At 47.0% G+C, this 27842-nt stretch overlaps 1 protein-coding gene across 6 annotated transcripts in view; it reads right to left on the bottom strand.

Moving 5' to 3' along the window:
• The window catches only part of ERI3 (ERI1 exoribonuclease family member 3), a 147567-nt gene that overhangs the window by 72224 nt on the left and 47501 nt on the right, over positions 1 to 27842 (bottom strand). For all 6 annotated transcript variants that reach the window (XM_004371816.2, XM_012554285.1, XM_012554287.1 and 3 more), the window contains one exon: positions 6529 to 6601. In XM_004371816.2, coding sequence (XP_004371873.1) covers positions 6529 to 6601 — 73 coding nt within the window. The remainder of the gene's footprint in view (positions 1 to 6528; positions 6602 to 27842) is intronic.

The raw sequence follows: 27842 nt of genomic DNA, 5'->3' as shown, positions 1-27842 counted from the left end.
AGTAGATAAGAATGATCTTAGGTGAAGGGAAGGATAGCACACACTACAGGGGAAGCCAGCACAACTGGACTAAACAAAAGCTAAGAAGTTTCCTCAATGCAATCAAATACTTTGAGAGACAGAGTAGCAGAGACGCGGGGTCCGGGGACCATGCTTTCAGGGGACATCTATGTCAATTGGCGTAACAAACCTTATTAAGAAAATGTTCTGCATCCTACTTTGGTGAGTGGCGTATGGGGTCTTAGAAGCTTACAAGCGGCCATCTAAGATGCATCAATTGGTCCCAACCACTTGGAGTAAAGGAGAACGAAGAACACCAAAGACATAAGGAAAAGTATTGGCCCAAGAGACAGGACGGGCCACATAAACCAGAGACTTCATCAGCCTGAGATGAGAAGAACTAGATGGTGCTCGGCTACCACCAAAGAACGTCCTGACAGGGAACACAACAGAGGGTCCCTGATGGAGCAGCGGAACGATGGGATGCAGAACTCAAATACTAGTAAGAAGACCAGACTTAACGGTCTGACTAAGACTGGAGGCGCCCCGGAAAGCATGGCCCCTGGTCTCTCCATAACCCCAGAACTAAAACTTAATTTCTGAGGCCAACTCTTCAGACAGGGATTGGACTGGACTGTGGGACATAAAGTCATACTCGTGAAGAATGTGCCTCTTAGACAAGTAGATATAAGAGAGCAAAGGGGCGGCTTCTGTCCAGAGATTAGCGGGGAAGGCAGAGAGAGTAAGGAGCTGGTTGAATGTTCATGGGGAATCAGGGGCAGAGGGGAGGAGTGTGCTGTCACAGAATGGGGTGAGCGGTTGGGGTCTCATAACAATGTACGTTAAAAAAAAAAAAAATTCTGTACGGGAGACTAACTTGAAATGTAAACTTCATTTAATTACATCAATTAAAAAAAAAAAAAACCTACCTGAGGAATACTTGATCTGTATTTAGATTTCATATAATTTACAGCTGAAAAGGCAGATTCACCAGCCCAGGTTGCTCCAAACATACTTAAAAGTTTTCCAATAACAGAAGGAAGAATCAGTGTTTAAATTTAATTTAAATTAAAAATTTAGTTCCTCAATCATACTCGTTACAATTCAAGTGATCAATCACTACATGAGACTAGTGCCAAGTAACTAGACAGTATAAGTCTAACACACAAAATGCAATCAATAAATAAGAACTATTATTACTATAATGACCACTCCGTCTTCTTCTCTATTTCTGACTCTTTCTCCTCTATCTATCAAATGTTGGTATTGCTCAGTGTTCTGTCCATGGCCTGCTTTTCTTCTTACCGTATACACTCTTCCTTGGTAATCTTCTCCACTCCCACAGCTTCAATTATCATTCATATACCAATAACTGCCCAAATCTATATCTCTTATCCAGATCTCACCAGACTTATATATCAACTGTCTCTTCAACAGTTTTACAAGAATGTCTCAAAAGCATTTAAACACATGTCCCACACTGAATTCATCATCATCTCCTCCAACCCCAAAACTTCTCCTTCTTCCATTATCTCAGTAAATCCACTCCAATTCACTCAGTTGCTCAATCACAAACTCTATAGTCATTATGGTCTCCTCCTTCATCCTCGACCCTTACAACCATTTCCTGTCTATTATACAGTCAGACTAGTATAACTCTTGTTTTGAAAGCGAGAATTTATTCTAATGCAACTGATGTATTAGGAAACAACTTAGCATAATGTAAATTTTGCATTTGTTTATGTGCAATTTCATCCATGAGAAATACTAGATAAATGTGGAAAATTGCACCTAGCTTAAGAGAGCTATGTAGGAATATACAAAACGTACACATGCACATCCCTCAAACATCTCTCAGCCGGCCACCTGGATTACCAAGTGTGTTATAAGCCACATCCCCCCAAAGCTGGTTACAACTTTCTGAGTTCAGATAGCCACACCCACCCACACGTGTTATGACTTTCTCTCTGATTTCAGATAACTCTCCTTCCACAATTCATAATAACTCATAAGCTATAACCCTTCTGTTACCCACTTCCACAAGCAAACTTCAGGTCTTTTTCAAGGTAAAGTCTCATATTTACTGTACATTTATGTATTTCTTAACCATTTAACATGTGTAAAACTGTGCTAACATTTTTACTAAACGCCTATCTTTTTTTATATGTCACTGACAAAGTTTTTGAGTGTTCTTCTCCTAACCTCCTTTTTGTTGCACAATATTCCATAGAGTGGCGATTTTTAGATGCATATTGCATATGGCAGAACTGACTGTACCATTTAACGACTCTAGAATCAATCCATTTCTCTACATTCCTACTGTTATCAGTCTAATATAAGTAACCATCATCTTTCACATGGACTAGAGCAATGTCTAATTCTGTGGTTCTCAACCAGGGATGGTATCCCCTCCACTGCTGCTCATGTTCAGCCCATTGACAATGTGTGTCAGGGGCATTTCTGGTTGTCACAATGACTTCGAGAGAAGGACTACTGGCATTCAATGAACAGGGGCCAGGGATGCTACATGTTCAAGTGTTGCCCACACAATGATCTGTTCCACAATGATCTGTCCCAAAATGCCAGATGTGGCCCTATTAGGAAAAACCAGTAAATGGTCTCCCATTATGTACTCTTAGCTCTCTCTATACTGCAGCCCAAGACAGCTTTTTCAAAATATAAATCAGATCAAGATTCTCCTGTGTTTAATATCCTTCAATAGCTTCTCCTTACCCTAAAGGTAAATAAAGTTCAAGATCCAAAGTGTGGCCTACAAGCTCTGGTCTACCCCTCCAATCTTAGCTACTTTTCTGTTCTCTCATATTCCCTATACTTCAGGCAGTCATTTATTCAACAAACAATGATTACACATCTACTGTGTGTGAGGAACTATTCTAAGGGTAGGGCTGGAACAGTGAACAAAAGAGACAAACATTCTCTGGCCTCATGGAACCTACATTCTAGTTTCATGACATTGTCTAGCTTCTCCTCTCCTCAGGACCTCCCCACACACTGTTTCCTCTGTCTACTCAACTCCTACTCATCCTTCAAGTCTCAGCTTAGACATCCTTCCTCAGGGAACCATGTTCTGACCCCACCACCCCACAAAGTCAGGTCCCTTTATTACATGATCACATGACTTTCAGCACTTCTTAGTGTTACTCGTCACAATTGAAATTTATTCAATATCCCTCTTTTCTGTTATATCTCAAGGACTACTCACAGTACCTGGTACTCAGAAGGCATTAAAGAATATTTGATGATTGATGGATATATGTATGTTTATATACGTGCATGTGTCTTTACACTTTATGTGTATGTACAAACACATTCATGTCTGTGTATATTTCCGTGTATTTCTGAACCTGACTGTTAATGTGAATGTGTACACACACATGTATACATATATGGATGTAAATACACAGTTTTGGGTATGCTCACTTGGATGTACTCATTTATATGAGTACACGTGTGTATTTATGCACGTATATACATATATGCATATGTGCACACACGTGTATATGCATTCTTCTGAACCTCTCAGTGATAGCTCTGACCTCCTAGAGGGAGCTGGGAGCATGGCCCCAAGCCCTCTCTAAGCTGGCAACTCAATAAAAGTATAAGATCATTCAATGACATTCCAAATGTCAGCAAACACTGGCTTGCTCCACTCTGCTACAGGGAAAGTAAATGGAGGCGAGAGATGTAGAAACCTGGCCATTGTAAAATTGCTCTTCCCTGATGCAACCCACACCATTTCTGGACAGGAGAGGGTAGCTGAAAGATAACATTTTGTCTTTTTTCAGATCAGAGGCCAGAAATGTATTAGGAAATGCGGACGGTGAATTGTCCCACTTGGTCACTCACTAGGCAGGTCAAGGTAGCCAAGCAGACCAGGACCCTCCACATTTTTTCCACGGAGCAAAGGTCTGCTAGGGGAGTTGAGGAGATGAAGAGAAGAGAAGGAAGCAGGGAGAACGGACAGGAGAGGATCCTATAGACAGCCAGGGCCTGGGTCACACAGAAGGAAACAAGGCATGGAGTAAGGCTTAATACTCTTACAGACTTGGCAATGACCTTTCTGGCTTTGCTTTTATCATTACTTTTTTAAGGAAGCAGAAATCTAGAGAGGTTATGCAACCTGCACTAAGTCACTCAGCATAAAGGTCTGAAAGATCACCATGGTCCTGGGCCTCCAGTACCCTGTAGCCACACACTGTCCTGAATGGCTGCTGCCAAGGACAGGCTAACATCCAGAGTTAAGCCATCTCTCCTGCTGGGACCAGAATGGGATGGTCTGAGGCCTCAAGCACACCTCAAACATGATGTACCTAGAGGGTAAGGAGGGGAGGTTAGATCCCTTATTCTTCCCGGACCTTCTTAGTTGACCTTACAAGAGATAATCACAAGACCAACTGGAAACAGAGTCCTCAGTTTTCCCTTGTACCTGTTCCATCCCTCTACAGTTCAGCATGGTCTAGTGGAGAACCAAAACTGAACAGGCTCAGGACAGCCCACCCCCACCCCAAACCCCACCCTTTGGGCCCAGAAGCACCAAGGTGGCCCTGAGTAGCACTGTTATCACATGGGTCGGCTGCTTTCCTGTCTTTCTGCCAAGAAACCTAGAGGCAAGGAGCTATCCATACACCAAAAAGTCTAGTGAACTTCACAGAGCAATTGTTCGTGGTCAGCGCCTGCCTCACCTGGCCAGGCCTTCCCATTGCATTTGCAGAGGCCAGCAAGCAGCATCAGATGTAGTCTGACAGCTGGCATGCTGTCTTCCAAGGGCGCAGAGCTAGCCACACCCACATGCCCAGCCCCACCAGAGAGGGCCTCCATGGAGCTAGTTCTAAAAGATCAGTCAGCCAGGCAGCAATTATTCACTGAGCACATAACTCTGTACCTGGCCCTGATCTGGCCACTGGGGTCACTGAGAGGAAACAGCCTCAGTCTTTGGGCTCCAGATGGACATGTCTGGAGGAAAACACACATGGACTCAGTTTCAACACTAACAGTACTAATATCCAAAGTGCTGAGGAGCCTCAAGGCCAGAAAGGGACTGCTGAGATTCTCAGCATAAGTGATATCTTCAAGGCTGAATCTTCAAGCAAGGGAGTATGCCTGATGAAGATGACTTGGGGACATTTCAGACAGAGGCAAGGACACAGAACTGAGGTCTGAAGGTAGGACCGAGGCTAGCCTCTCAGCCAAAGATGAGGGGTAGTTAAGTAGCTGTTCCCCAGTTGCATGGGAGATCAGTGGGTAAGGGTCAAAGTACAAACAAGCCAGAGTGCAAAGGACCTGTACATCAGGTGAAGGCAAAGGAGTTCACAAGTGCTGCCACAAAGAATGGCTTCCCAGAACAAAGTCCAAGGTCATTCTCAGTGTGGCACAAATACTTACAAAACATTTTCTTCCACTCTTCCTTCACATGCTCACTTAGCTCTAGCCCCCACACACCAAAACCATGCTGTTCTCCCTGCCTAGAAAGCTTTCTCTCCTCTTCATAATTGTATCCAGCCTTCCTTGAATGCCCAGTTCAATTCCAAATCTTCAGGATACCTAGCCTGACCACCACGCCCACCCCACCCCCCGCCAATAACCTCTCTCTTCTCTGAGCCTCCTGGAAGCCACTACCCTGACCCCCAGAATATTCTCCCTTCCCTGAGCCTCCTAGGAGTCACTAAGCTGACCGGTGGCATGAGGCTCCTGAGGCTGCTCCAGGGCTGTTGCCCTTATATGAGAATGATTTATGGGAGTAAGTCTCCTTAGTGCACTGGGCCTCAGGGGGCAGGGATCCTTCCAAAGCAAGAATCTGGGGAGTCTATTCCTATACCTCCTTTCTTCTGCTTATCTAGGAAGTGCAGTATATGCTAAGAAAGCAGAGTTTTCTGGGTGATTCATCCTCTGCCAGGGCCCTGCATGGGGTCTCCTCCTGGCCCACAGCCTCAGCCCCACAACTCCCCAGGTGCTCAGTGCTGCAACAGTGCCAGTCTCCTCTCTCACAGTCCAAAGGGGACTGGGCTCTAGTTTCCATGGCCCTTCCTCATATGAGAAATGCCCTGCTGGGGCTAGGCAGGACCAGAACCAGCTTGAACGAACTCCATCTCACAACCAGAGGGGGATACAAGAACCATAAGCCACATTCATGATCACATCAAAGGAGGATACTTGCCCAGACGCTCAGTTACTGCCACATCTTTCTAGGGACAATGCAGTTCTGCCCAGAGATTCAGCTCCAAGTGAGAATCCCAAAAAATCCCCTCAGCTGGGACTTCTCTGAACATCTGAGTGGCATCAAGTAGGGCATGTTCTCCCCAGTAGTCTGCTCCCCAAGCAGCTCCCCACTCCGAAAAATAACCACAACCTTCCATGCATATTAGCTTGGGAAGAAGAAGGGATATTGAGAAAAGAGAAGAACAGAAAGAAAAGGAAAGGGAATAGAGATGAGAAAAGAAAGCAAGGAAGGAGAGATATGAGGTACACGAGAACCAGAGGAAGCACCTAGGTGGGGCTCAGACACAGTACCTTTTTCAGATTAATCCACTGCTTGAAGTAATCCGCCACTGGCAAGCCCAAGTACTGGCACTGGCCTGGGAGCCTACAAGAAAGGGAAGAGAAAATAAGTTGGGCATGTCTATGTCCCAGGTATGGCATCTTAAGCTAGGAAATCCGACAGTGTGCAGGATAAATAGACCTCAAGAGGCCAACCCCACAATGAGTCCCATCTGCCCAGAAAAGGCACCCACCTCCAGCACCCTGGACACTGGGCTACAGATCAAGCCCTCAGATGCAAATGTGACAACCTGGAGACTCTATTCAAAATGCTATCAATAGCTACTATGTTATGAGAGCCTACAATATGCTAAGTATCTTTACTTACATTTTCACAGTTAATCCTCAAAGTGACTCTGTGAGGCAGGTACTATTGTCTACATTTTACAGATGAGAAGATGGGATTCAGAGATTCAGATGATTACCTAAGGTGCCACAGCTAAAAAAAATGATAGCTCTAGGAATGAACTCAGGCCTATCTGACTCCAAAGCCTATGTTCTTTCCAGTGTACCAGTTTTATATTATTATTGTTGTTGTTGTCTTATTACATCAGAGAGGCAGAAAGAAGATAGGAGGAGAGAAAGAAAGAGTACATGATTTAGAGATAGCTGGGCAAGGGCTTCAGCTCACGTTTAGTCTCTTTAGCTATAGACCTTTTGCAAATAGAGAAGAGATCATGTAGAAGAATATAAAGAGGTCAGAATTTAAACCACAGAGTTTGTTCTTTTTTTTTTTCCTTTAAATTCAAATTTATAAACTGTCTCCCCCCTCCTTTAGCTGATGATGCAGTTTTACCCACCAAATCCATTCAACCAAACATTTATTGATGCCTAATCAGGGCCAGGCACTTAGGACTCAAAAAGTAAAACATAATCCTAACCCATAAGGGGCTCACAGTTTAGTCAGTGGAACAGACAATGAAAGAAAAAGACAAAAACAGCCTGAAGTTGAAGCATGGGGGTTTACATGGAAGGATGGAGGAAGATGACACTAGAAGGATCAGCAGGAACAGATCACAGAGGTTTTTTCACTGAGAAGAATGTGGCCACAGGTAATGGAAAGCTCTATAGAGTTTTTAGAAAGGTCATAATATGACCTTTTATTGAGCGAGGCCCACCTCTACCATAGCATCATCACATACAAGGAACTCACTACTTCATGCAGTTGTTGTTAGGTGCCGTCAAGTCAGTCCCGACTCATAGCAACCTTATATACAATAGAACGAAACACTGCCTGGTCCTACGCCATCCTCACAATTGTTGCTATGTTTGAGCCCATTGTTGCAGCCACTGTGTCAACCTACCTCATTGAGGGTCTTCCTCTTTTTCGCTGACCCTCTACTTTACTAAGCATGATGTCCTTCATGCAGCAGCCAGCTCTAAATTTAGACCCCTTCAGTTCTTAGAACATTCTCCTTTAAATACTAAACTAAAATCTTCCTCCCTGTAACTTCCACCTATGGGTCCCAGGTATGTGTTTAGAAACCACAGAGAATAAGACTGCCATCTTTTCCTTGGGGAACCCTTCCAAGACCTGAGAGCCCAGAAAGCTCCCCCAAAAGTTGCCTTCTCCAGACCACATACCCTCAGCTCCTTCAAGAATGCCTCAGGAGAAATGCTCATGAGCACTGGCCATTAGAGAAATGCAAATCAAAACCACAATGAGGTACCATTTCACTCCGGCATTACTGACATGACTCAAAAAAACAGAAAATAACAAATGTTGGAGAGGCTGCAGGGAGACTGGAACTCTTATGCACTGCTGGTGGGAATGCAAAATGGTACAACCATTTTGGAAAACGATATGGTGCTTCCTCAGAAAGCTAGAAATAGAAATACCATATGATCCAGCAATCCCATTCCTAGCAATATATCCTAGAGAAATAAGAGCCGTCACACGAATAGACCTATGCACACCCATGTTCACTGCAGCATTGTTCACAATAGCAAAAAGATGGAAACAACCTAGATGCCCATCAACAGAAGAATGGATAAACAAACTATGGTATGTACACACAATAGAGTACCATGCAATGATAAAGAACAATGATGTATCTGTGAAGCATCTCACAACATGGATGAATCCGGAGGACATTATGCTGAGTGAAATGTCAATCACGAAAGAAAAATATTGTATGAGACCACTACTATAAAAAGTCATGAAAAGGTTTACACACAAAAAGAAACAATCTTTGATGGTTAAGAGGGAGGGGAGGGGTGGGGGTGGAAAAACACTAAACAGACAATAGATAAGTGGTAACTCTGGTGAAGGGTAAGACAGTACACAATACCGGGGAAGCCAGCACAACTTGCTCAGGGTAAGAACATAGAAGCTCCATGGGCAAATTCAAACTCCCTGAGGGACCGAATTACTGGGCTGAGGGCTGTGGGGACCATGGTCTCAGCGAATATCTAGCTCAACTGGCATAACACAGTTCATAAAGAAAATGTTCTACATTCTACTTTGGTAAGTAGCATCTGGGGTCTTAAAAGCCTGTGAGCAGCCATCTAAGATACTCCAGTGGTCTCACCCCTTTAGGAGCAAGGGAAAATGAAGACAACTGAAGATACAAGGGAAAGATTAGTCCAAAGGACTAACAGACCACAACTACCACGGCCTCCACCAGACTGAGTCCAGTACAACTAGATGGTGCCCAGCTACCACCACTGAATGCTCTGACAGGGATCACAATAGAGGGTCCTGGGCAGAGCTGGAGAAAAATGTAGAACAAAATTCTAACTCAAAAAAAGACCAGATTTACTGGACTGACGGAGACTGGAAAAACCCTGAGAGTATGGCCCCTGGACACCCTTTCAGCTCAGTAACGAAGTCACTCCTGAGATTCACCTTTTAGCCAAAGATTAGACAGGCCCACAGGACAAAACGAGACTAGTGGGGCACACCAGCCCAGGGGCAAGGACTAGAAAGCAGGAGGGGGCAGGAAAGCTGGTAACAGGGAACCCAAGGTTGAGAAGGGAGAGTGTTGACAGGTTGTGGGGTTGTTAACCAATGTCATAAAACGTGTATTAACTGTTTAATGAGAAGCTAGTTTGCTCTGTAAACCTTCATCTAAGGTACAATTAAAAAAAAGAAAGAAAAAAAGAATGCCTCAGGAGACAATATGCAATGAGTCAGCACTCATCGAATCCACCCCCATTCCCAGAGGGCAGGGCCCTGGACTTTATCAAAATGTCAGACACTCAAGGTCACGGTGCTCTTTTAAACGCACTTCACATCATCTGTGGTCCACCTAAACTGTGATAAAAGCAAGCCTCCCCTTTCTGGAGTATAGATAACTGATTTTTTGAGCTTAAAATGCAGGTCATTAGTGTCAAGTTCCATAGAGTGGTCAAGCAAGATGAGAGCTGACAAAAACTCAATGGTTTGGTAATTAGGAAGTCACAGCGACCTTGGTGAGAGGGGTGTCAGTGGGCTGGTGGGGGCAGAAGTCAGCCTAGAATGTGTTGAAGGGTGAGAGGTAAAAACGTGAGACCATGAGTACGAACTCTTTTTTTAGGAAGTCTGGCTATGAGAAACCAGTTGGGATGACCGATTCCACTCCAAAAAGTTCACAGCAGTCCAGCCTTCCTTCCATTATCCTTCAATTATTTGACAGATACTAACGGGAAGCTGATTTTTTATGTTTCAGTCAACATAGTAAGGATTTCCTAACACCTGGGGGCAAGTTCCTCTCAAACATACAGGTGGCACAGTGACATGAACTACAACTGTCAACTTCTTATTAGGGAAACTCTGGCTACAGCCAAGATGATGAAGGGATACCCAGGTAGGATGTGCTCACGTGGGAATCAAGGAACACAAATATAAGCAAATTAGGCAAGCTTTTTAAGGATGAAAGACTGCCTTAGGAGCTAAAATGTGGTTGCCTATGAAGCAGTATTGTAATCTGACTGGTTGGGTAAGTTTCTTATTTCCTTCAATCTTTATTTCATGTTCTTTATTCTTGGTATTTGTAAAAATGCTTGCTGAGCTCAGCTACTTTAGAAGAACTATATTAAGGTCTGTGAATAAGAGGTCCACCAGAAGCCGCAGAATCTACAAAGGAGTAGGTCAGGAGGATTGCGCAGCAAAAGGCAGGAGTCTTGGAACACCTATCTTATTCACCCTTAGCCACCCAAGCACACCTTATTTTTCTCACTTGACACAGGCCAGGAGCTCTATTGGCTCTGGCTAGCCCTGGAAGAGGGAAGAATTCTCTCTTCTGCAGGGTTTCAAGGGTAGACCACAGCTGCAGACATTTCTACCCAGGTAGGAGGGGTCCAGCTCAGTAGGATCCTGTCTGCTCCTCTCAGAGGGGAACCTGTACCAAAGGGGCCACACTGAGGACAGACTAGACAGACAGTCAGGCTGGATACTCAACCTCAGATACGGCTCAGCAGCAATCCTGAGTGCCATTTTGTACCCCATGTGTGACTGAAGCAGATGGGGACTGAGGACCATGACTCTCACTCAGGAGCTCCAGGCACTTACAGGTACCCATGAAGTTTGCAGACATTGTACAGTTATTCAGGTTGTAACCCTCTAGGTCTGTGGATGGTCCTAGCCCTGTGACTCCAGGATGCAAACAGCACCGATGGAGCAGAACCCAGTCTCATCTTCACAAGAGGCACAGAGGCAAATGCCAGAACTGGAGCCCCAAAGTGCCTTGTGGCAAGACAGCTACACATACATCTCTGTAACAGAACTCCACCCTAGCTTAGGGAACACCAAGAGTTAACCTGCGAGGAAGGTGGGTTAGAGCGGTCATCATCCCCTATATAAAAGGAAACTGAGGCTCAGAGAAGGAAAGGGGTTTGGTTTGCTCAATCATACAACAAGCCAAGGGCAGAACTAGAAATGGAACCTGAGTCTTCTGACTGCACAAGGCATCAGCTGTGTACATGCATACAGAGCACTTCAGAGTCTCTGGGAAGGCAAGGCCACACCTGAGTCCAGGGTTCTTAGGAGCCCAAGGATAAGGTCAATGAGTACTAGTGGGTCCATGGCTCCACCACATTTGGAAAGGAAAAGGGCAAAAGTCTTCCCAGCACAAAGGGTCTGAATGCTGTGAGTTCCTACCAGATACTGATCCCAAGAGCCACTGGCAGTGGGCCCTGAACTAGCCTGTGGGCATAAATGTGCAGGCAGGTTTATGGTGCCCAGGTCTCTATGCAGCTGGAATCACTGGGCACAAAGCTCCCCAACTGCCCAAACATCATCTGGCCATGCTTATTACTGTTGCCCAATGAAATTTTATGCACCGAGTCCACAGGTGTGATTTCCCCTTCTTTATGAGGGTCTGAATGACATCACTGATGGCCAATAGAAAAGAGCCAATTATGTCCAGGCCATAAAAAGGAATGGGATTTTTTCAAATCAAAACTTCCTTCAGCTTCATGAATGCAAGGGGCCCCCTTTAAAGAAGCCCCTTCCCAATCCTGCTTGTAGGGACATGATCGCTTTCCAAATTCTGTGGGGCCTAGGGCTATAAAGAGGCTCCACCTCTGGCATTTACCATGTGGCCCTGTTCTTATCACATTGGCTCCTTAGGGTTATCAGAACAGAACATCAAACCCTACCTACCCTTGGAGGCCTGACTGCCTCCTCACTACTCAATCCAGGGGAAAGTTAGAAGGATGGGGTACTCCCTGAGTTCCCTTAGTACTCCTTTTAGATAACAAAAAAGAAAGTAGCAGAAAGCCCTGTCCCTGCTTAAAAAGAAGACAACAGTATAGGGGGAACAGGGATGTGAGGAATTGCCACCTTCAAGCATATAGCACAAAGCAAAAGGAGCCAAGTCTTCCCTGCCTCACCCCACCCACCCCTCATTCAGCCCTACCACCTGCAAACCGAGCCACTCTGACTGGGCCCAGACAGCCCTGATGGCAAACAGGTGTGGCTAGCTCGGCGCCAGCCAAGGCAGGGGAGTAGCTCATTAAGCGAACACCACCCTCACTAATGGGTATGGCCAGGGTGAAGCCATTGTAAGCAGGAGCTCAGCTGTGAAGATTAGGTGAAGCAGAACTGGGGGGGTGGGGAGGAGAACTGCTAGGCATGAGATAAAGAGGGCAGCAGCATCCATGGAGGTCTGACAGACAGACACCAAGAGCCAGGACCGGCAGGAAAGCAGGTACCAGGCAGATACTCCAGAGTGCTAGAAAGGTCATGGACACTATTCCTTATGTGCTTTTTTCTGTTCAAGTCTTAGAGGCAACCCCAACTCAGGTAGCAGCATGTCGCTCTCACTTTTAGCAGACTCAAGCTCTTCAAGAGGAGAGGCAAGCAGAATCTCAAGCCATACTTGACCCCCTGACCTGGACCTTGGAATAAGTGTGGGCTGTCAGTCCTGGTGCTAAAGAGCTCTAGACAGGCAGGTACTGCTTACCTGCAGGAGGCAAACTATTCTGTTCTATCTGATATACAGAAAAGGGGGAGTGTCAAGGAGCAAAGGTAGAGAGCAAGAAGAAAAGTTCTGGCTTCTTCAAAATCACAGTGGAACCACAGAGGCAAGAAGACCCAGCCTTGGTAAGGAGCAGGCCAGCGGAAGCCAACCAACCAGCCAGAAGGAAGATCCTGCCAAAGGGACACCTAATAGGGGTGGGTGTGGCTTGTTTCCATGCAGGATTTCCAATACAAATGTTCACAAAGAATGTTGTCACTGGCTGCCCGGCATCTCAGAGCTGTCACAGTTTCCTATGCCTCTCTCAAAGTCCCAAGGCTGAGTCTCAGGAAAGGTGCCATTCCCATGGGGTTCCAGTCTAGGGGTCCTCTAAATCTAATCAGAGCCTGCACAGTCATCATGTGAGTCTGTATCCAGCATCGGCAGGCCACTCCAGCCTAAGCAACACTTCGCTGAGGACACAGCTCTTTGTCTCTCCTGTTTCCGTTCCCCCACCCAGAGGAGATAAACAGACCCGGATGATAAACGGCCCGCCTTTCACGATCACTTTTCCTCAAGTTGAGGAGAGTACCTGGTGATGGATGGGCTAGAATTTGGTTATCCGGAAGGGCTGTCAGCCAGAGGTGCCTATCTCCTCCCCCACTACACAGGGCATCATTACACTGTGGCATCGAGGTAAAATATGACCAAGGGGAGGGAAGGAAGAAAGAGGGGAAGGCTGGGCTTACACACGGAGCAAACTGAGCAACAATGAGAGCAGGCACGAGGCTGGGACGTTAGTTATCTGCCCGTGACACCTTTTATCTCTACACAAATTGGTCCTTCCTCCCCCACTGCAACCTCTTATACAAACAGAGGCAAACACAATGTGTCACCACTGCAATGGCGTAGCAATTTAACCCAAATTAGTGAGGGGGTCAAGCTAGGAAATAGGGGTTTCTCATTTCAACAGGTTCCTTAGTCTCTGCTCTGAACCACCACATTGGGGGGAGGAGAATAGAGAGAAAGCAGACTCATGATTGAATTCACTCACTTGGCTGCTGCTGATGTATAAAAAATTAATGTTTGAGCCTTCTACTTATCAAGGCTGGTTAGTATCCATCTCACCTGTGAGAGGCATCATGTCAGAAGACACAGGATGGGCCCACCCCAGGCAGGCCTAGCACTCAGTGCTTTAGCCAACTTCAGGAATCAGCAAGAACAGGAAGAGAAAGGTGCTGCCCAGAGGCATCAGCCCCAAACCAGAAACCTCTGCTAGAAACCTATAGGATGGAGAGCTGGAGAGGCTAGGTGGATGGAAGGACAGGGGCAAGGGGAGTTATAGGAGGTGATCACATCAAAGATGGTCTTTGACAGATCAAGAAAACATTTGAGTCTGCAGGTAGAAAAGGTATTCTGGCTCCACCCTCCAACAGAAGGAGACATCCAAGGTGTTTCTTTCAGTAACCCCATCCTTCACTCCCTAGGCACGCAGACAGACAGACAGACACACTGCTGTCTCTGAAATTGGGGATGTCAGTGGCAGCACTGATGGCACTGACAAGGCTAAAAATCAGGGAGCAGAGGAGCCTGGCCTGTTCCCCAGTGATTGTGGACCCTGGAGCTAGAAAGGAGCCCTGATGGGGTATGAGGGGTATAGTACCACCACCCAGCACACCATAGCTCCACTACACTAAAAGGCAACTTGGTCAAGTGATCTTGTGTTCTTGGGCAAGTTATATCACCTCCATTCCCTGCTCTGTGAGGATTAATGAGCTAGCCAATGGAAACATGCTTTATAAATAATAAAGGGCCTATAGGAGGGATTCTGGCAATAAGGAGATCAGCTGGGACCAAACCTGCAAGTCTTTGGAGACACTTCCAAGCCACCTGTATTGAGAAGACAGTGCCTGAGTCAGGAAAAGGATCCTGGAAAAGCCTTGCTATGGATGACAGGCTATGGGAAAGCTCCAGAACCACTTAACAACTGTAGAAATGAATTACAAGAAGCCTGGCTCGGTGAGAGGAGTTGTGCGTGGAGGAGGCACCTTGGGATTCATTCTCCAAATCCAAAGAATTAGCACACAAATACCAGAGAACAAAAGCCAATTCCCCAGTTGAGACCCAAAATGGGAGCGCTTTCTACCCTAATTGGCCAACACATATTTATGGGCATCACAGAGACCCTGATGCCTTAAGAAACAGAGGTTAACCGAACCTGATCCCTATACTCAGGGAGCTTCCAGGCCCACCCAGAGGATAACCACAACATGAAACATAAAGATCACTCTAAGACAGACTACTGAGGAAGGGTCATCTAATCTCTGGTGATGGGAAGGCAAGGCTGGGGAGCACTTAAAAAAAGTCAGCTTCAATCCCCTGTGCTCAAGCACATACACACAAGCTCTGTCCCTCCATTCTTCTCTGCCTGCGCACAGCCTTGGGGGAATGCTCTGCCGACTTCTCAGCCCACTTTGCCCCCACACTTGCCGCCATCCTCTGGGACGGCTGCAGGTTACAATTCCAACCGCAGGCTTCAGAAAGATGATACACTTGCTGGAGCCTGCAAAGGGTCAGGAGAGAGTAGTGTTTGAAATACCAGTGTGACAGCTGGCTCCTTGTCTGTCTCTTCTCGCCCAACCCCCCCCTCAAACTTGTCATGGTACAAGAAGTCTATAAGCAGCCCATCAGCTTTAAATATCAGTGTGCGTGAAGCAGGAGCACGAGAGCGAGGGAGCGGGAAGCAGACAGCAAGCACCTCTGTTGCCACTGCCTGTCAGGGAACACTAATGAATTTCACCACCAGCAGCTATGCTTCAGATTGGGGATGAAGTGGGGGTGGGGAGTTTTCTAGGGTGAACTCTCACAGTATTAAAACATCTTTTCCCAAAGCCCTGTTAATAAATGTCATTGCAAAGCTGAGAACTACAGCCCCGCCACCAGGACTTCAAGGAAAGGGAGGGGGTTGGGGCAACCCCTGTGGTCCTCCCAAACAGGAAGGGGAATGTAAATGTGAGGCTGGAGGCAGCCACCTGAGCCCCACAAGTAGATGGATGACCTCTGGCAAATCTCCCACTTCACCCTACCACCTTCACCCACACTCACCTCATAAAGGGCTTGGGATGCTTGGTTGAGAGGACTAGGATAAAGAGGAGGAGCCTCAGGCAGGGAGAGATTATGGCTGTGCCGTACTGGCCAGACTTACTACCTGCTCACTTCACATCAACTTCAGCCAACTCACTTCACAGTTCCCTCTAGAGGCCCCATGGTCAAAGGGTTACAAGCCATTCTTTCAGACCTAGAGAGGTGAGGAAGACTCTGGCACTAGTCCTAACAGGAAGCTACATCAGAAGCCAGAGCTTATCATAATTCCCATTTTACAGATGAGGAAATAGAGGTTGAGAGTGTTACTGTGGCCTCTCCAAGATTTGGTGGCACAAACAGTTAGGCATTTGGCTACTAAGTGAATGGTTGTTGGTTCAAATCCACCCAGAAGTGCCTCAGGAAAAAAGCCTGGCAATCTACTTCCAAAAGATCACCCGTTGCTGTTGAGTCAATTTCAACTCATAGTGACCCTACAGGACAGAGAAGAACTGTCCCATAGGGTTTCCTAGGAGCAACTGGTAGATCTGAACTGCTGACCTTTTGGTTAGCAGCCGAATGCTTAACCACTGCACCATCAGGGCTCCTCCAAAAGATCACAGTCATTGAAAATCTCTGCGAAGCACAGGTCTATTTGATGGCAACTGGTTTGGGTTTTTTGGAAGTAGTGGAGCCAGAATCCAAACCCAGATCTCTTTTAATCCTAAAGGCCCTGCTCTTTCCACAATACCACACAGCTTCTCTGAAGAAGGGCTGATCACCTCAATATCTCCTGAGTGTCCCCTACTGCCAAGCTCTGCCCTTCCCCTCCATTTTCTCCCATTGGTACACACACACCTCTGGCGTGGCATGGGCCACAGCTGCCACATAGCACAGGGCTGGGCTCCAGGCCAGGGAGAACCCAGCCGGGCAGAGAAAGCCCTGGGAGCAAGCCAAGCCATCACCTGGGAGTCTCCACAGCTCAGAGGGCATGGCTGCAGGCATAAGCCTTCCCTCAGGTGCCCTCTGCACAGCTCTGATCAGCAGGGTCTGATCTGGCAGCAACCTGCTGTGCAGGGGGCAAATGACATTTAATTTCCTCTTGGTTTCCCCATGGTACAGACGAAAGGCCGTCACCTGCGTCTGGGTCTGAGAGCACAGCTGGAAGTGTTCCCAGACATGCTGCTCTGGAGAGTTCCCAAAGAGAAACCAGAATACAGGCGGGTACAGAGGGACACCCCATAGGCCAAGTTGTTGGTCCTCCCAAGGAAAATCAACCTTAAATCCCTATTGCCAAGCAGTTGCTCGAAGCCTCCAAAGGGCATCGTTTATGTATATATAGCGGCTCCCTGCACCACTGCTTTATAGCCTACTTGCCAACTATCTCCACACCCATTTCTCCCATATGGTGCCCACATAAATGACCACAAGAAGCACAGAAGTGCCACAAACGCCCTGTGGAACAGTATAATATGCACCTCCCCAGCGTCACAAATACTCCATGGAATCATATAGCTTGTATCTCCCCAGCCCCTCTCTAGTGAACCAACATGACAAGCCCCTCTCCAGTGCCCCTCCCATGGCAACTCCTCCAGGGAAATGGGCACAGTGCCCCACCTGTTGTGACCACTGGGGGTGCTGGAGCTGCCACCAGGACCTGGCCAGAGCTCTCTTTCTCAGATGATATGGCAGAAGCCCTGGCAGACAGCAGGGCATGGGGTGGGGGAAAGGAGGATGAGCAGGGGAGGGGAGGTTTCCAGAGCACCTGAATAGCTGATGAGCTATTCTCTTCTTGGCCAGGGAAATCAGGAGTTCCTTAGTAGTTTGAGCTGTCTCTAAGATACCTCACGCATCACCAGCTACTACAATCTCGACCTGGCCTGTGGCCACCTTGACCCTGGGTCTGGGCTGCCTTTGTGTGGCCTACAATGCCCTCTGGAGGCTCTACAGAGATGCATCCTCCCAGTGTTCAGGATCTGGGATGCAGTCTGACCTCTGCTCCCATACAGGCACTCAAGGACACAGCTGTTCCCCTTAATCTCTGGCTGGTTCCCTCTGCCCTGATTCCAGCTCTCCTGACTCAATCAAGATGTATAATAAGCACTTGGCCTATACAGAGTTATGTTTCTGTCCTATAAAGATGGGCTAATGGTTTTGAAACTGTGCTCCATGGAGCTTTAGTGTTCTGAGGAGGAGTATCAGGCCACTTTGACTGGGGGAGGATAAGGAAGAATGGGCAGGGCCTTATCCCAGCTTTAAACAGAACAGTTCAACTTTTATATATTTTGTAATACTGGGCTTCCTGTAATGTTTTGTTCAAAAAAAAAAAAAAAGTTTACTGCTAAAAAATACCACCCATTCTGTCTCTCTACTTTTCTGGGTTCTCAGAGTATTTGTTTTGTGTCTTCTTTATAGTGTTCTCATAGTCTACCTTACTTACACTGTGATTAGTTATGCCTGTGCTACTCTTTCTGTCCTGATCACTTGGTGGTCCCTACAAGCCCCAACACAGTACTTATTGGGCCCAAAGCAGCCCTCAACAGGCACAAACTTGAAGCTGCTGCTATAAGGCCAGCCCTTCCAGTGATACTCTATGGTTAGCATCTTCAATGGCAGTTTCCAATAGTAGTCCTTGGGAGAGAAGAGTTGCAGAGGAGGGTAACTGATATTTACAAGAAGGTCCTAGTGAAGACCTGTAGCACACCTTAAATCAACAAATTAAGTCTACCTGCTACCATCATCAATCATCTAACTTAACCTCCAGGCGACCAAGTGGACTTTCACATTTGCCCAATCTTCGTCAAATATTCCAATAGGAAATAGCACTCATTAGGAGTTTCCAAACACTGAATGTGGGACCATGGGAACACAGACTGATGCTCACAGCTAAATACTCAAGGCTCTGTCCACTAGCTCCATGTAGCCTGTAGACAAGTCATTAGTTCCACAATTCTGGTTACAGGACGAAAAATAGGCAAAGCCCCTTAGCCCCATCAACCAAACCAACTGCCTGGGCCTCCTTCTCCAGCTGGCTTTGGAGAAGGGGGGAGGCAAGGGATTGTGCTCCTCCTAGCTAAAGCCACTTGTTAATAGGCCCTAGATTCCCTCGTCCCTGGGGAAAGGAAGGTAGCAATGAGCCCTCTCCCCAACCCCCACACATGCCTCCCAGCAGGGCCAGGGAGGACAGCCATTAGTGTGTGCCTCAGCAGACAATGGGGAGGAGAAGTCTCCAGAGCAAAGGACAACTGCAGCAATTAGAATGCAGGGAGGTTCAGAAGCTATTTAACTGGGTGACCCCTGAGGTCACTGCATCTGACTCCCATCCCTGGATAAATATTGTATGAGAGGGGAGGGGTGCGAGTGAACCAGCCATCGGAGTGCCGCTCCTCCTTCCACTCCTTTCCCCACCCGACACGGCTGCCTCCAGCCACACATGCCAGGAACATTATTTACAGCCCTGACAATCAGAGCAATCACTCTGCTAACCAAGAGGGAATGGACAAAGTCGACTTACCAAAAATTGACTATGGCAATTTAAGAAGAAATCAGGGCTGGTGGGGGAAGGGATCTGAGCCAACACAGAAGTGAGGCTACCCACACATTCTGGGTCCAACTGGAGCAAATACTCTCTGTCACCCCAAAACCCAAACCACTAGCAGGTGAAGCTGGTCCCACCTGAAAGACAGTAAATCAGAAATGCAGCATCCCATTCACCTTTTGGGGGCCACATAATAAAAGAACTCCTGAATCTCATCACTACTCAGGTGTTTCTTAGCAAAGAACGGAGTCCTAGCCACCTGCCCAGAGGAAGCCAGACCAGCCACGTGCCACGGTTGCAGTTGGTCCCTCAGATGACCTAGTGGGTAAAGGCTAAGAGCAAACAAGTCAGACCCAGCAGAAAGGGGTCAGGGTGGGGGGAGAAGAGGAGAGTGTCTGAGTGCAGGCTGTGCCTCAGCCCCCACATGTGCCGCTCCTCCAGTCCTGCTCTAATGCACCCTGACATGCCTCTGAAGACAGAGAGCTGCTTGCAGTCAGCACTGTGATTTGTTAGTAATTATTTCCATGGTGTCACATTGCTGTCACTCTGTTAACAAAGAGACAGGCTGCCTCAGGCTGCCTGCAAGAAAGAATCACAGAGAAAAAGGCCTGTCAGGCTCCCGGGATTCTCTGGGCTGGCTTGCTTTCTTCCCCAAACCAACATCCTCACAGGCTTTGGAAGGAACAGTTTTACAGAATTATCAAGTCTGAGTTGTGTCACCTTTTAGCCAGGGACACTAAGAATTTATCCCACCCATTCACAGACACCCTTCCCAAAGCCCAACAGAGCTAAGCTCCCAGAGTCCACAAATCATACAGACATGGACAACTATGCCAGCTGAAGGCTTGAGCTCCCTGCTCCTCATCTCCCAAGACCCCAGCTCCTCGACTCTTCTTCTTCACTGGGGTGTTTGCAGCCTCTCCTGTGTTCTTAGGAACCTGACAAAAGAAACCTAATTCAGACCAAACAGAAGCAGCCACCCTCTTGGCATGGATGGTGATTAGGAAGAATATGATGGCAGGGCATCTTCCCTTCTTGAATCTGCCAACCATGGTACAGGACTGAAGTCGCCCAGGTGCCCATTCCCATCTAACCTCCAGGTGCTCGTGCATCTGTGAGGAAGTACCTGCAGGGCTGTCCTATCTTCCCCACTGCCTGGATTTGCACAGCATCTGCACTAGGAGAACTAGTGGTTTGCTTTAGCACAAAGTAATGTCTCCATTACCCTGGCTGGGAATTAGAGGACAGATTGGCAAGTGCTGACAAAACAGAGGTCATTCACCTTACAGGCATGGAAAGTTGGAGATTAATTCTCTCCTCTCACAGAGGGAATCAGGCTCCTAGACAGTAGAAGGGAAGCACCAATGCTGAGAAACCCTTTCATTGCCAAGCAGCAGCAGCTGAAAGGAAAATGAAAGTCCACAAGACCTAGAGAGGCCCTGCCAAGGTGGAAAGGGCCACTGCCACTTAGCTCCTATAGAAGCCCCCAGCATAGAGGATCCTGGAGAAGACTAAGTTCTTCTGGCATCAGGGTCCAAAATACAAAAGGGTCCGATGCAAGCTGCATGCACCAGAATATAAACTCCATGAAGGAAGGAAGTTTTGGAAGTTACCTCTCTGTTCACTGCTGTATCCTCAATACCTAGAACAGTACAAGGCACATAGTGGGCATTTAATAAACACATGTTAAAAGAATAAATAAATGGGTCAGTGGAGTTCAAGGGTTACTACTACAGGTCTAGGGCCAGCCTCTTCCTAAAAGAGGAATTCAGAGAAGAAGGAGGCCACCGCAGGTTCCAGAATAGACAGGGAAGACTACATGGCCATGGGAACTGTACCTAGGTTTTAAAAGATGAGAGGGATTGGGACAAACTGATGGCCCTATGGAGATTCTCTTATCAGACTGAGCATTTACTAGTCATTCAACAAACATGTACTGAGCACCTTAAAAATGTAGGCAGTCCATCAAAAGAAGAATTAATAAATTGTAGAATGGTCATAGAATGGAATACTATATTACAATAAAAAGGCTGAACTGCTGATACATACAACAACATGGATGACTCTCTTGTATGTTATATTGAGCAAAAGAAGTCACAAAAGAATACATCTTTGAATGTACTCTTTATATGAAGTAAATGAAAGTCAAGAACAAGCAAAACTAACCAAAAGTAACAGAAGTCAGAAAAGTGGTTATGTGGCAGGGGAGGGCATTACTGATCAAGAAGGGGCACAAGAGGACTTCCTGGGATAATGGAAAGGGTTCTTTACCTTGATCTGGGTGGTGATCACACAGGTGTGTACTTGTATAAAAATATATTGAGCTGTATACGTCACATTTGTACACTTGACACACTCTATTGTACCTATTTTATACCCCAATTTTTTAGAAGACCAAAAAGAGTTGGTGTTCAAGAGTTGCACAAAGAGCTTTAAAAAACATTGATCTAAAAAATATCTCAAAACAAAATATTTTCCAGGAGCAACAGTGGCCCCTACTCTGTGGAGTGTAGGAGACAAGGTCCTCCAGACTTCACTCTCTAGCTGGCTGAGGACAGAAGGGACCAAGCAAATGGCCAGGACCTGGGAAGATAAAAAAAAATACTCAAAATAAAAAGGAAGTGCAGCCAAAGTTCTAGGCCTAGGAGGTCATGGCCTGGCAGGAGGCTTCATGTAGCCTCTACTGCATGCCAGGCAAGCTCTAGAGAGGAAGAAGAAATGAATCACAATCCAGTCATGGCCCCAGCAGGTTCTAAGGTTACTCTGAAGTAACCTATCAGAATGCCTGCCATTGAGCACAAAACCAGACTTCCAGACAGTGCCCTGAAGGGCCACAGATACAGGACCCAATGTGTGTTCCTGATAAGCCAGGTAGAGAAAGGCTAAGCTACCCTAACTCTGGACTAAGGTGAAGGGCTCAATGCCTCCAGCCCCTCCTGCCAGCAAAAGGTGCTCCACGTATCAAATCCGGTGCCAGAACCTAGGCAGCAACACTTGTCTTGGGACCAATTAAGCAATAAAGAGCCATCTAGTCAGAAGCTCTGTTATAGGCCAAGGCATGAGGCTCCCACCACCACAAACATCTCAAAGCCTGATCAGTTACTAAGTAAAACATCTTGATCTTTTATCAGGGTTTGAAAAATTCCATTCCAGGGGTTCCTATAAATCACTGAAGTGATTTAGATCCTCTGATACCCTCCCAGGGGGCAAGATGAGGCTGCCACTGGAGTCCCACCCTTCAGCCTAAAAGTGCCTAGAAATCAGAACACCACAGGCTCTGTCTGTGAAAGGGAGAGGCCATGCTTGTTGGCCAGACACAGAGCTTCTCCCAGTGCCCCTGAGGCCATCTCCTCCAGGTCCAAAGTCCTTCCAGAGCAGACTAACTGTCACAAAAAACGTTCTGAAAGGAGAATACAGGGTGAGATGCCTACTGACCCATAGCTCCAGGACCACATGGAGAAGAGTGTGAAGGGAGTACAGCCTGGGAACCAGGAGCCTGATCTGACTCCAAAGAAACCTAGTCCTGCCCTAGGATCTGCACGTAGGAAATGGATAATCCCCTGCCAAGCCCATGATCAGGAGCCCCTTTACTGCCAGTTTTAGGCCGCAGGACATGTGCATGAGGGGACTCTCATATGTTCCTAGGTAGGCCAGATACAGAGGAGGAAGTCGGAGGGGGGCACCCCTCACTCCTCCAAGCCCAAGAACTCTCAGCCCAAGGAGCTGTCAGGCTAACGAGGCTACCCCACCACCGCTCCATCTGAGCATGGCAGGCTGTGCCGCACGACTGGCTTCAGGTGGCTCTTCTTTAATTAATGGCATCCCAGGCTCTGCAGGGAGCTTCACCCCACAATGAATGGCCCTCTCTCATTAGAGGCAGGCCTGCCATGATGTATTCAGGGCGAGGGCCAGGATTCATTTCCCTGTCTGTGGGTGGGAGATGGGAGGGAGGGGAGAGGCAGTAGCAAGAGATTTATATCGAGTGACTTGGATTAGCTGCAGCTGAAACATGACCCCATCAACTCAAGCTGCCTTCTTGGGGCTAACCCAATGCACCTCTGCTGAGGAGAGGGCTCTAGAGAAGCTAAAGGGAGGGCATAAGGTCTGGTTCCCATTCTCTATGGGCTTAGGCTACAGCACTAAGGCCCAGAATTCCTATACAACCTCCAGCCCTCACAAGCCCCCCCGCCAACACACACTTCCTGTACACTGGAGGCCAGGGCTGACTCTGAGCTGATCTTGCCCACCTAGAGGCTCTTTATGGCCAGGAAGCTGACCCACTGGCCTCATATCTATAAGACAGAGGCTCTGACCAAGGCCCCCAGCTGGCTCTTCTGCTTTCTGTAGCAATACTCCCCCTCCTTACACAAGAGCAGGAGCCCACAACATGGTAATTACTACACAGAGAGCAGATGTCCCATAACTGCTATCTGGATGGGACCCAAGCGTGGTCTGCCACAGGGCATTTCAGCATTAGGGAAAAGGCAGGCATCAGCCTGATGCAAAAAACATGCTGTCAGCCATCACCTCACTACGGTGATCTATTAAGCTGAACCCCACCTCCAGGGTGGGGAGACTCTGGGCAACACTACTCTCCTTCCCTCCACCTGTCCCTGGTGCTGCCTCACAGGGATCATAGAAGACTAAGGAGGGGGAAATGGAGTTTTCTGGGCAAGAAGAAAAACTTGGGCCTTCATTTATTCAAGTTTCTAATATACCTCTCATAGGCTTAGAAAGAGGGCCACCTTACACTCTGCTAACCCCATATGTGGTTTTAGGGCTAGAAGTTAAGCAAGTTTAGGCTAGCAACAAATAGTGCACAGCCCTACAAACCCCCCTAGCAAATCCCACAAAACTTGAATTTCAATTTTGCCTCTGCTTGGTGGGGGGAAACATACTTCAGGGCCTGCTCTCTTTCCATTCTCAATTCACTAAGAGAGCTGAAGGGCCAGCCTCACTTGCTCCTGCCAACCAACCAGAAGGTTGCTATGCAGGCCAGCTGTGTACTAGTACATCCAGGGCAGAATGCCTATCATCTGCACACATACCCACTCCATGTCATCCATGATTCTCCCTGGCTTGTGGAGGAGCACTCATATACCCTTCCTTCCCTACTCAGAAAGAGATGTAGCTCAGTTCCGCTTTGCTAAGCCCTATTTGGCAATCTGTCTAAACACATGCAAACTTAATTAGTTCAGGAGGAGAGCCCAAGCACTTGCAGTGACAGATAAAAGTAACGGGAAATGAGACAAGTCAGTACTGGCAGGGAGTTCTTACTCAAGCCCCTTCCCCCAGCAGGCTGCTAATCAAAGGTGATGCAGCTCAGTGCAGAGACCAACTGGCACACCCACGGGCAAGGAGCAAGGGTCTCATGAGCTTACTAACACAATGAAATGCCCCACTAGTTTCTAAACCACAGGACAGAGGTGTCCAAAGTGATGTTGGCCATGGTTTCCTTAAAACAGATCTGAGGATTCATGAATCTGTAGCCCAGCAACGAAGCTATCAGGCAGCCCCAAACCACCTCCCACCACATGTCCTGGCCAACTATGCCCCCATATCAAAATGAACATCACAATCCAGACCTCGACCAACACTAGACCAGGAATCAGGAGCCCAGGTGTCAGAGACATCCTGAGGCTCTGCCACTCAGTGCAAAGAAACTACAGTCATGCATCGCTTAATGTCCATAATACATTCTCTGAAATAGGACATTATATGATCTGGACATTGTACGAACACCATATTACATACAGGCAGTCCCCGGTTATAAACGTCCAATGTCCAACTTATGTACAACCCGTTGTTATGACCAACCCCCAAAAAGCTTATTATATCAAAAATTTGAGGTTCATACAATTGTTCCTAATAACAAACGGGCGATACTTTACAACCCGCATCAAACCCTTACTATTATTACTGTACTATTATGTTAAAGATGTTTTAGTATATTTGGAAGTGTTTCTTTAATGTTTTTTATGCATAGAAAGGTACATATATACTAAGACAAACATCTGACTGACATTAGATACTAACCGTACCTGACTGCTATGACATACATACAAAGTCGATTTAAAGACAGACTTAGAAATGGGATTCATTCATAATCCAGGGACTGCCAGTTCTTAGCAAAGCTACATGGGATACTGTACTGTACTATACCATTATACACCTGGCAACGTAATCACTTTGTATATACGAGACATGAGATACACATTTTGCACCTGAGAAGCTGTTGCGTTCGCTGTGTCTGGTTACATCCACTATGTCCCGTTCTCCAATCGGGATTTCTGAACTCTATTATAACCGTATGGGACCACAGACGTGAATGTGGTTGGATGTTACCCAAACGGACGTTTCGTGGCGTACGACTATACAGGAGAAGGGCACTCTCACCATATCACAAATCCACAGATCACAAAGGATAAAAGCAGGCAGTCAGATGGTATAGTGGTTAAATACATGGGTTCTAGAGTCAGACTGCCTAGGTTCAAATTCTTGCTCCACAACAAACTGGTTGTATGCCCTTGACAAATTATTTACCTCTCTGGGCCCTAGTTTCTTCACGTGTAGAAAAGGGTTATGGAAAGAACTTATTTCATATGATTGTGGTGAGGATTAAATAAGATATGTACAAATAGCACAGCAGGGCTTCTGGTACATAACAGGTGCTCAGTAAATGTTAACTCTCTTTATTCTGATATAAACTTTTCCAGAGCAGTCCCAGTCCTCAATCCTAGAGGCACAAATCTCAGAGAAGGCCCTTCACATTGATCCTAGGACCAAGCTTATCCTCCATGGCCCAGGTGCATGGGCCATCTCCCCCAGTCCCCATCATGGAGGGCCCAACATGCTGTGGTGGCAATGAGAAAATCGAGGGGCTTTGCACAGTTCTCTTCGCTCTCACTCTCAGGCTGGTACAGGAAGGACACTACTATCCCACAGTGCTCTCCCAGGTGTGTGGTTCTATCACTGTGGTACTTCATTCCAGGGAACAGCAATCTCTGCTCTTCAGTCGTCTTGACCACTTGACTTCAGCCCTGATGGGTGCCTCAGTAGTCCCTGATGAGTATACTCTCCCTAACTCAAACAGTGAGCAGTACAATCTGAGCGAGTATCTTTGAATCTCCAAACTTTATAAAACCTGAAGTGCTCCAGGTCCACGTCTGTATAGCACCAACAGAGGGGTATATGTGGTATGCACACCCTGCAAGGAAGGTAGGGAAATAACTGAAGCCAAATGCCAGCCCAGCATTTACACATTCAGACTTCAGTGGGAGGAAAACCTCCCATTCCAAAGCTGAGGCTAAGCCTAGATGAGTGTCCTCTCAACAGACTCTGAGAAGGCCCCTGGACCCTTCTCCACCAGGGTGCAGTGTCAGATCATCCTGACCATCTCCAAAGTGGCTTCCTCCCAGACTACACTGAGGGCCAGGTCCTCCTTCACGCCAGCTCTTTCTCTCCCATCTTTCTGACCTGCCCCTATTCTCACACACACAGCCCTGTGAGAAAGTCTTCTGGCCAGCTTCTCAGCCACTCTGTGCTGTTCAGCTGGCAAACCTACATCTTCAAGCTACGGGTTAAACTCTAAGTTCCTCAAGGGTGGCACCTGCAAGAATCACTCCCTCACTCTGCACCAGTCCTACCCTCCCACCATGCCAAAGAGGGAACCCCTTTAAAGAGAAATTCCCTGCCTGGATAGCAGAGAACAGGGAAAATTGGTGAAAGGACGTGAAACCCTGTGAGAAGCCTCAGAAAACACCAGGTAAGGAAAAGGAAAGGGAGGCCAGGTAGGGAAGGCAAGCTGACCAGGGGCCAAACCCATAATAAGGGTTGTTTCTTGAACAAGTTTAGAAGGAAAATTAAATCCACACCCACTAAATTAAAACCCACCTCAGAGGTTCTGCAACTATAGCATCAAAGCCAATGTACACCTGGAGTATCAACTCATCCGGCTTTGACAAAAGATGGACACAAAATGATTTTGTCAGGATGGGAGCAGATTTCTTTTCTTCAGTGGAATCTCTGCTGCCACTTCACTTCCCATTTCTCACTGCCTCCTCCCAGTCAGGCCCTTTCCAACGAAAGTGATGTGAAGCTGGGGAGGGGAAGGGGCGAGGGGGGGGTAGCAATGGGAAGTGGGAGAAAGGAGAAGGATAGCAATGAGAAAGAGCCCTAGCTCCAGGAAACTACTCTGTGAAATGAAAACATATGCTGAATTCCTTAGACTTAGTTAAATCTGAAAATGGATGTCAAAATAAGAAGTAAGCCATATACTAACAAGTTGT

The sequence above is a fragment of the Trichechus manatus genome, unplaced genomic scaffold, assembly GCF_000243295.1.
Source record: "Trichechus manatus latirostris isolate Lorelei unplaced genomic scaffold, TriManLat1.0 scaffold00015, whole genome shotgun sequence".
NCBI classification, from domain to species: Eukaryota; Metazoa; Chordata; class Mammalia; order Sirenia; family Trichechidae; genus Trichechus; species Trichechus manatus.
This window is presented reverse-complemented; position numbering and strand designations above follow the sequence as displayed.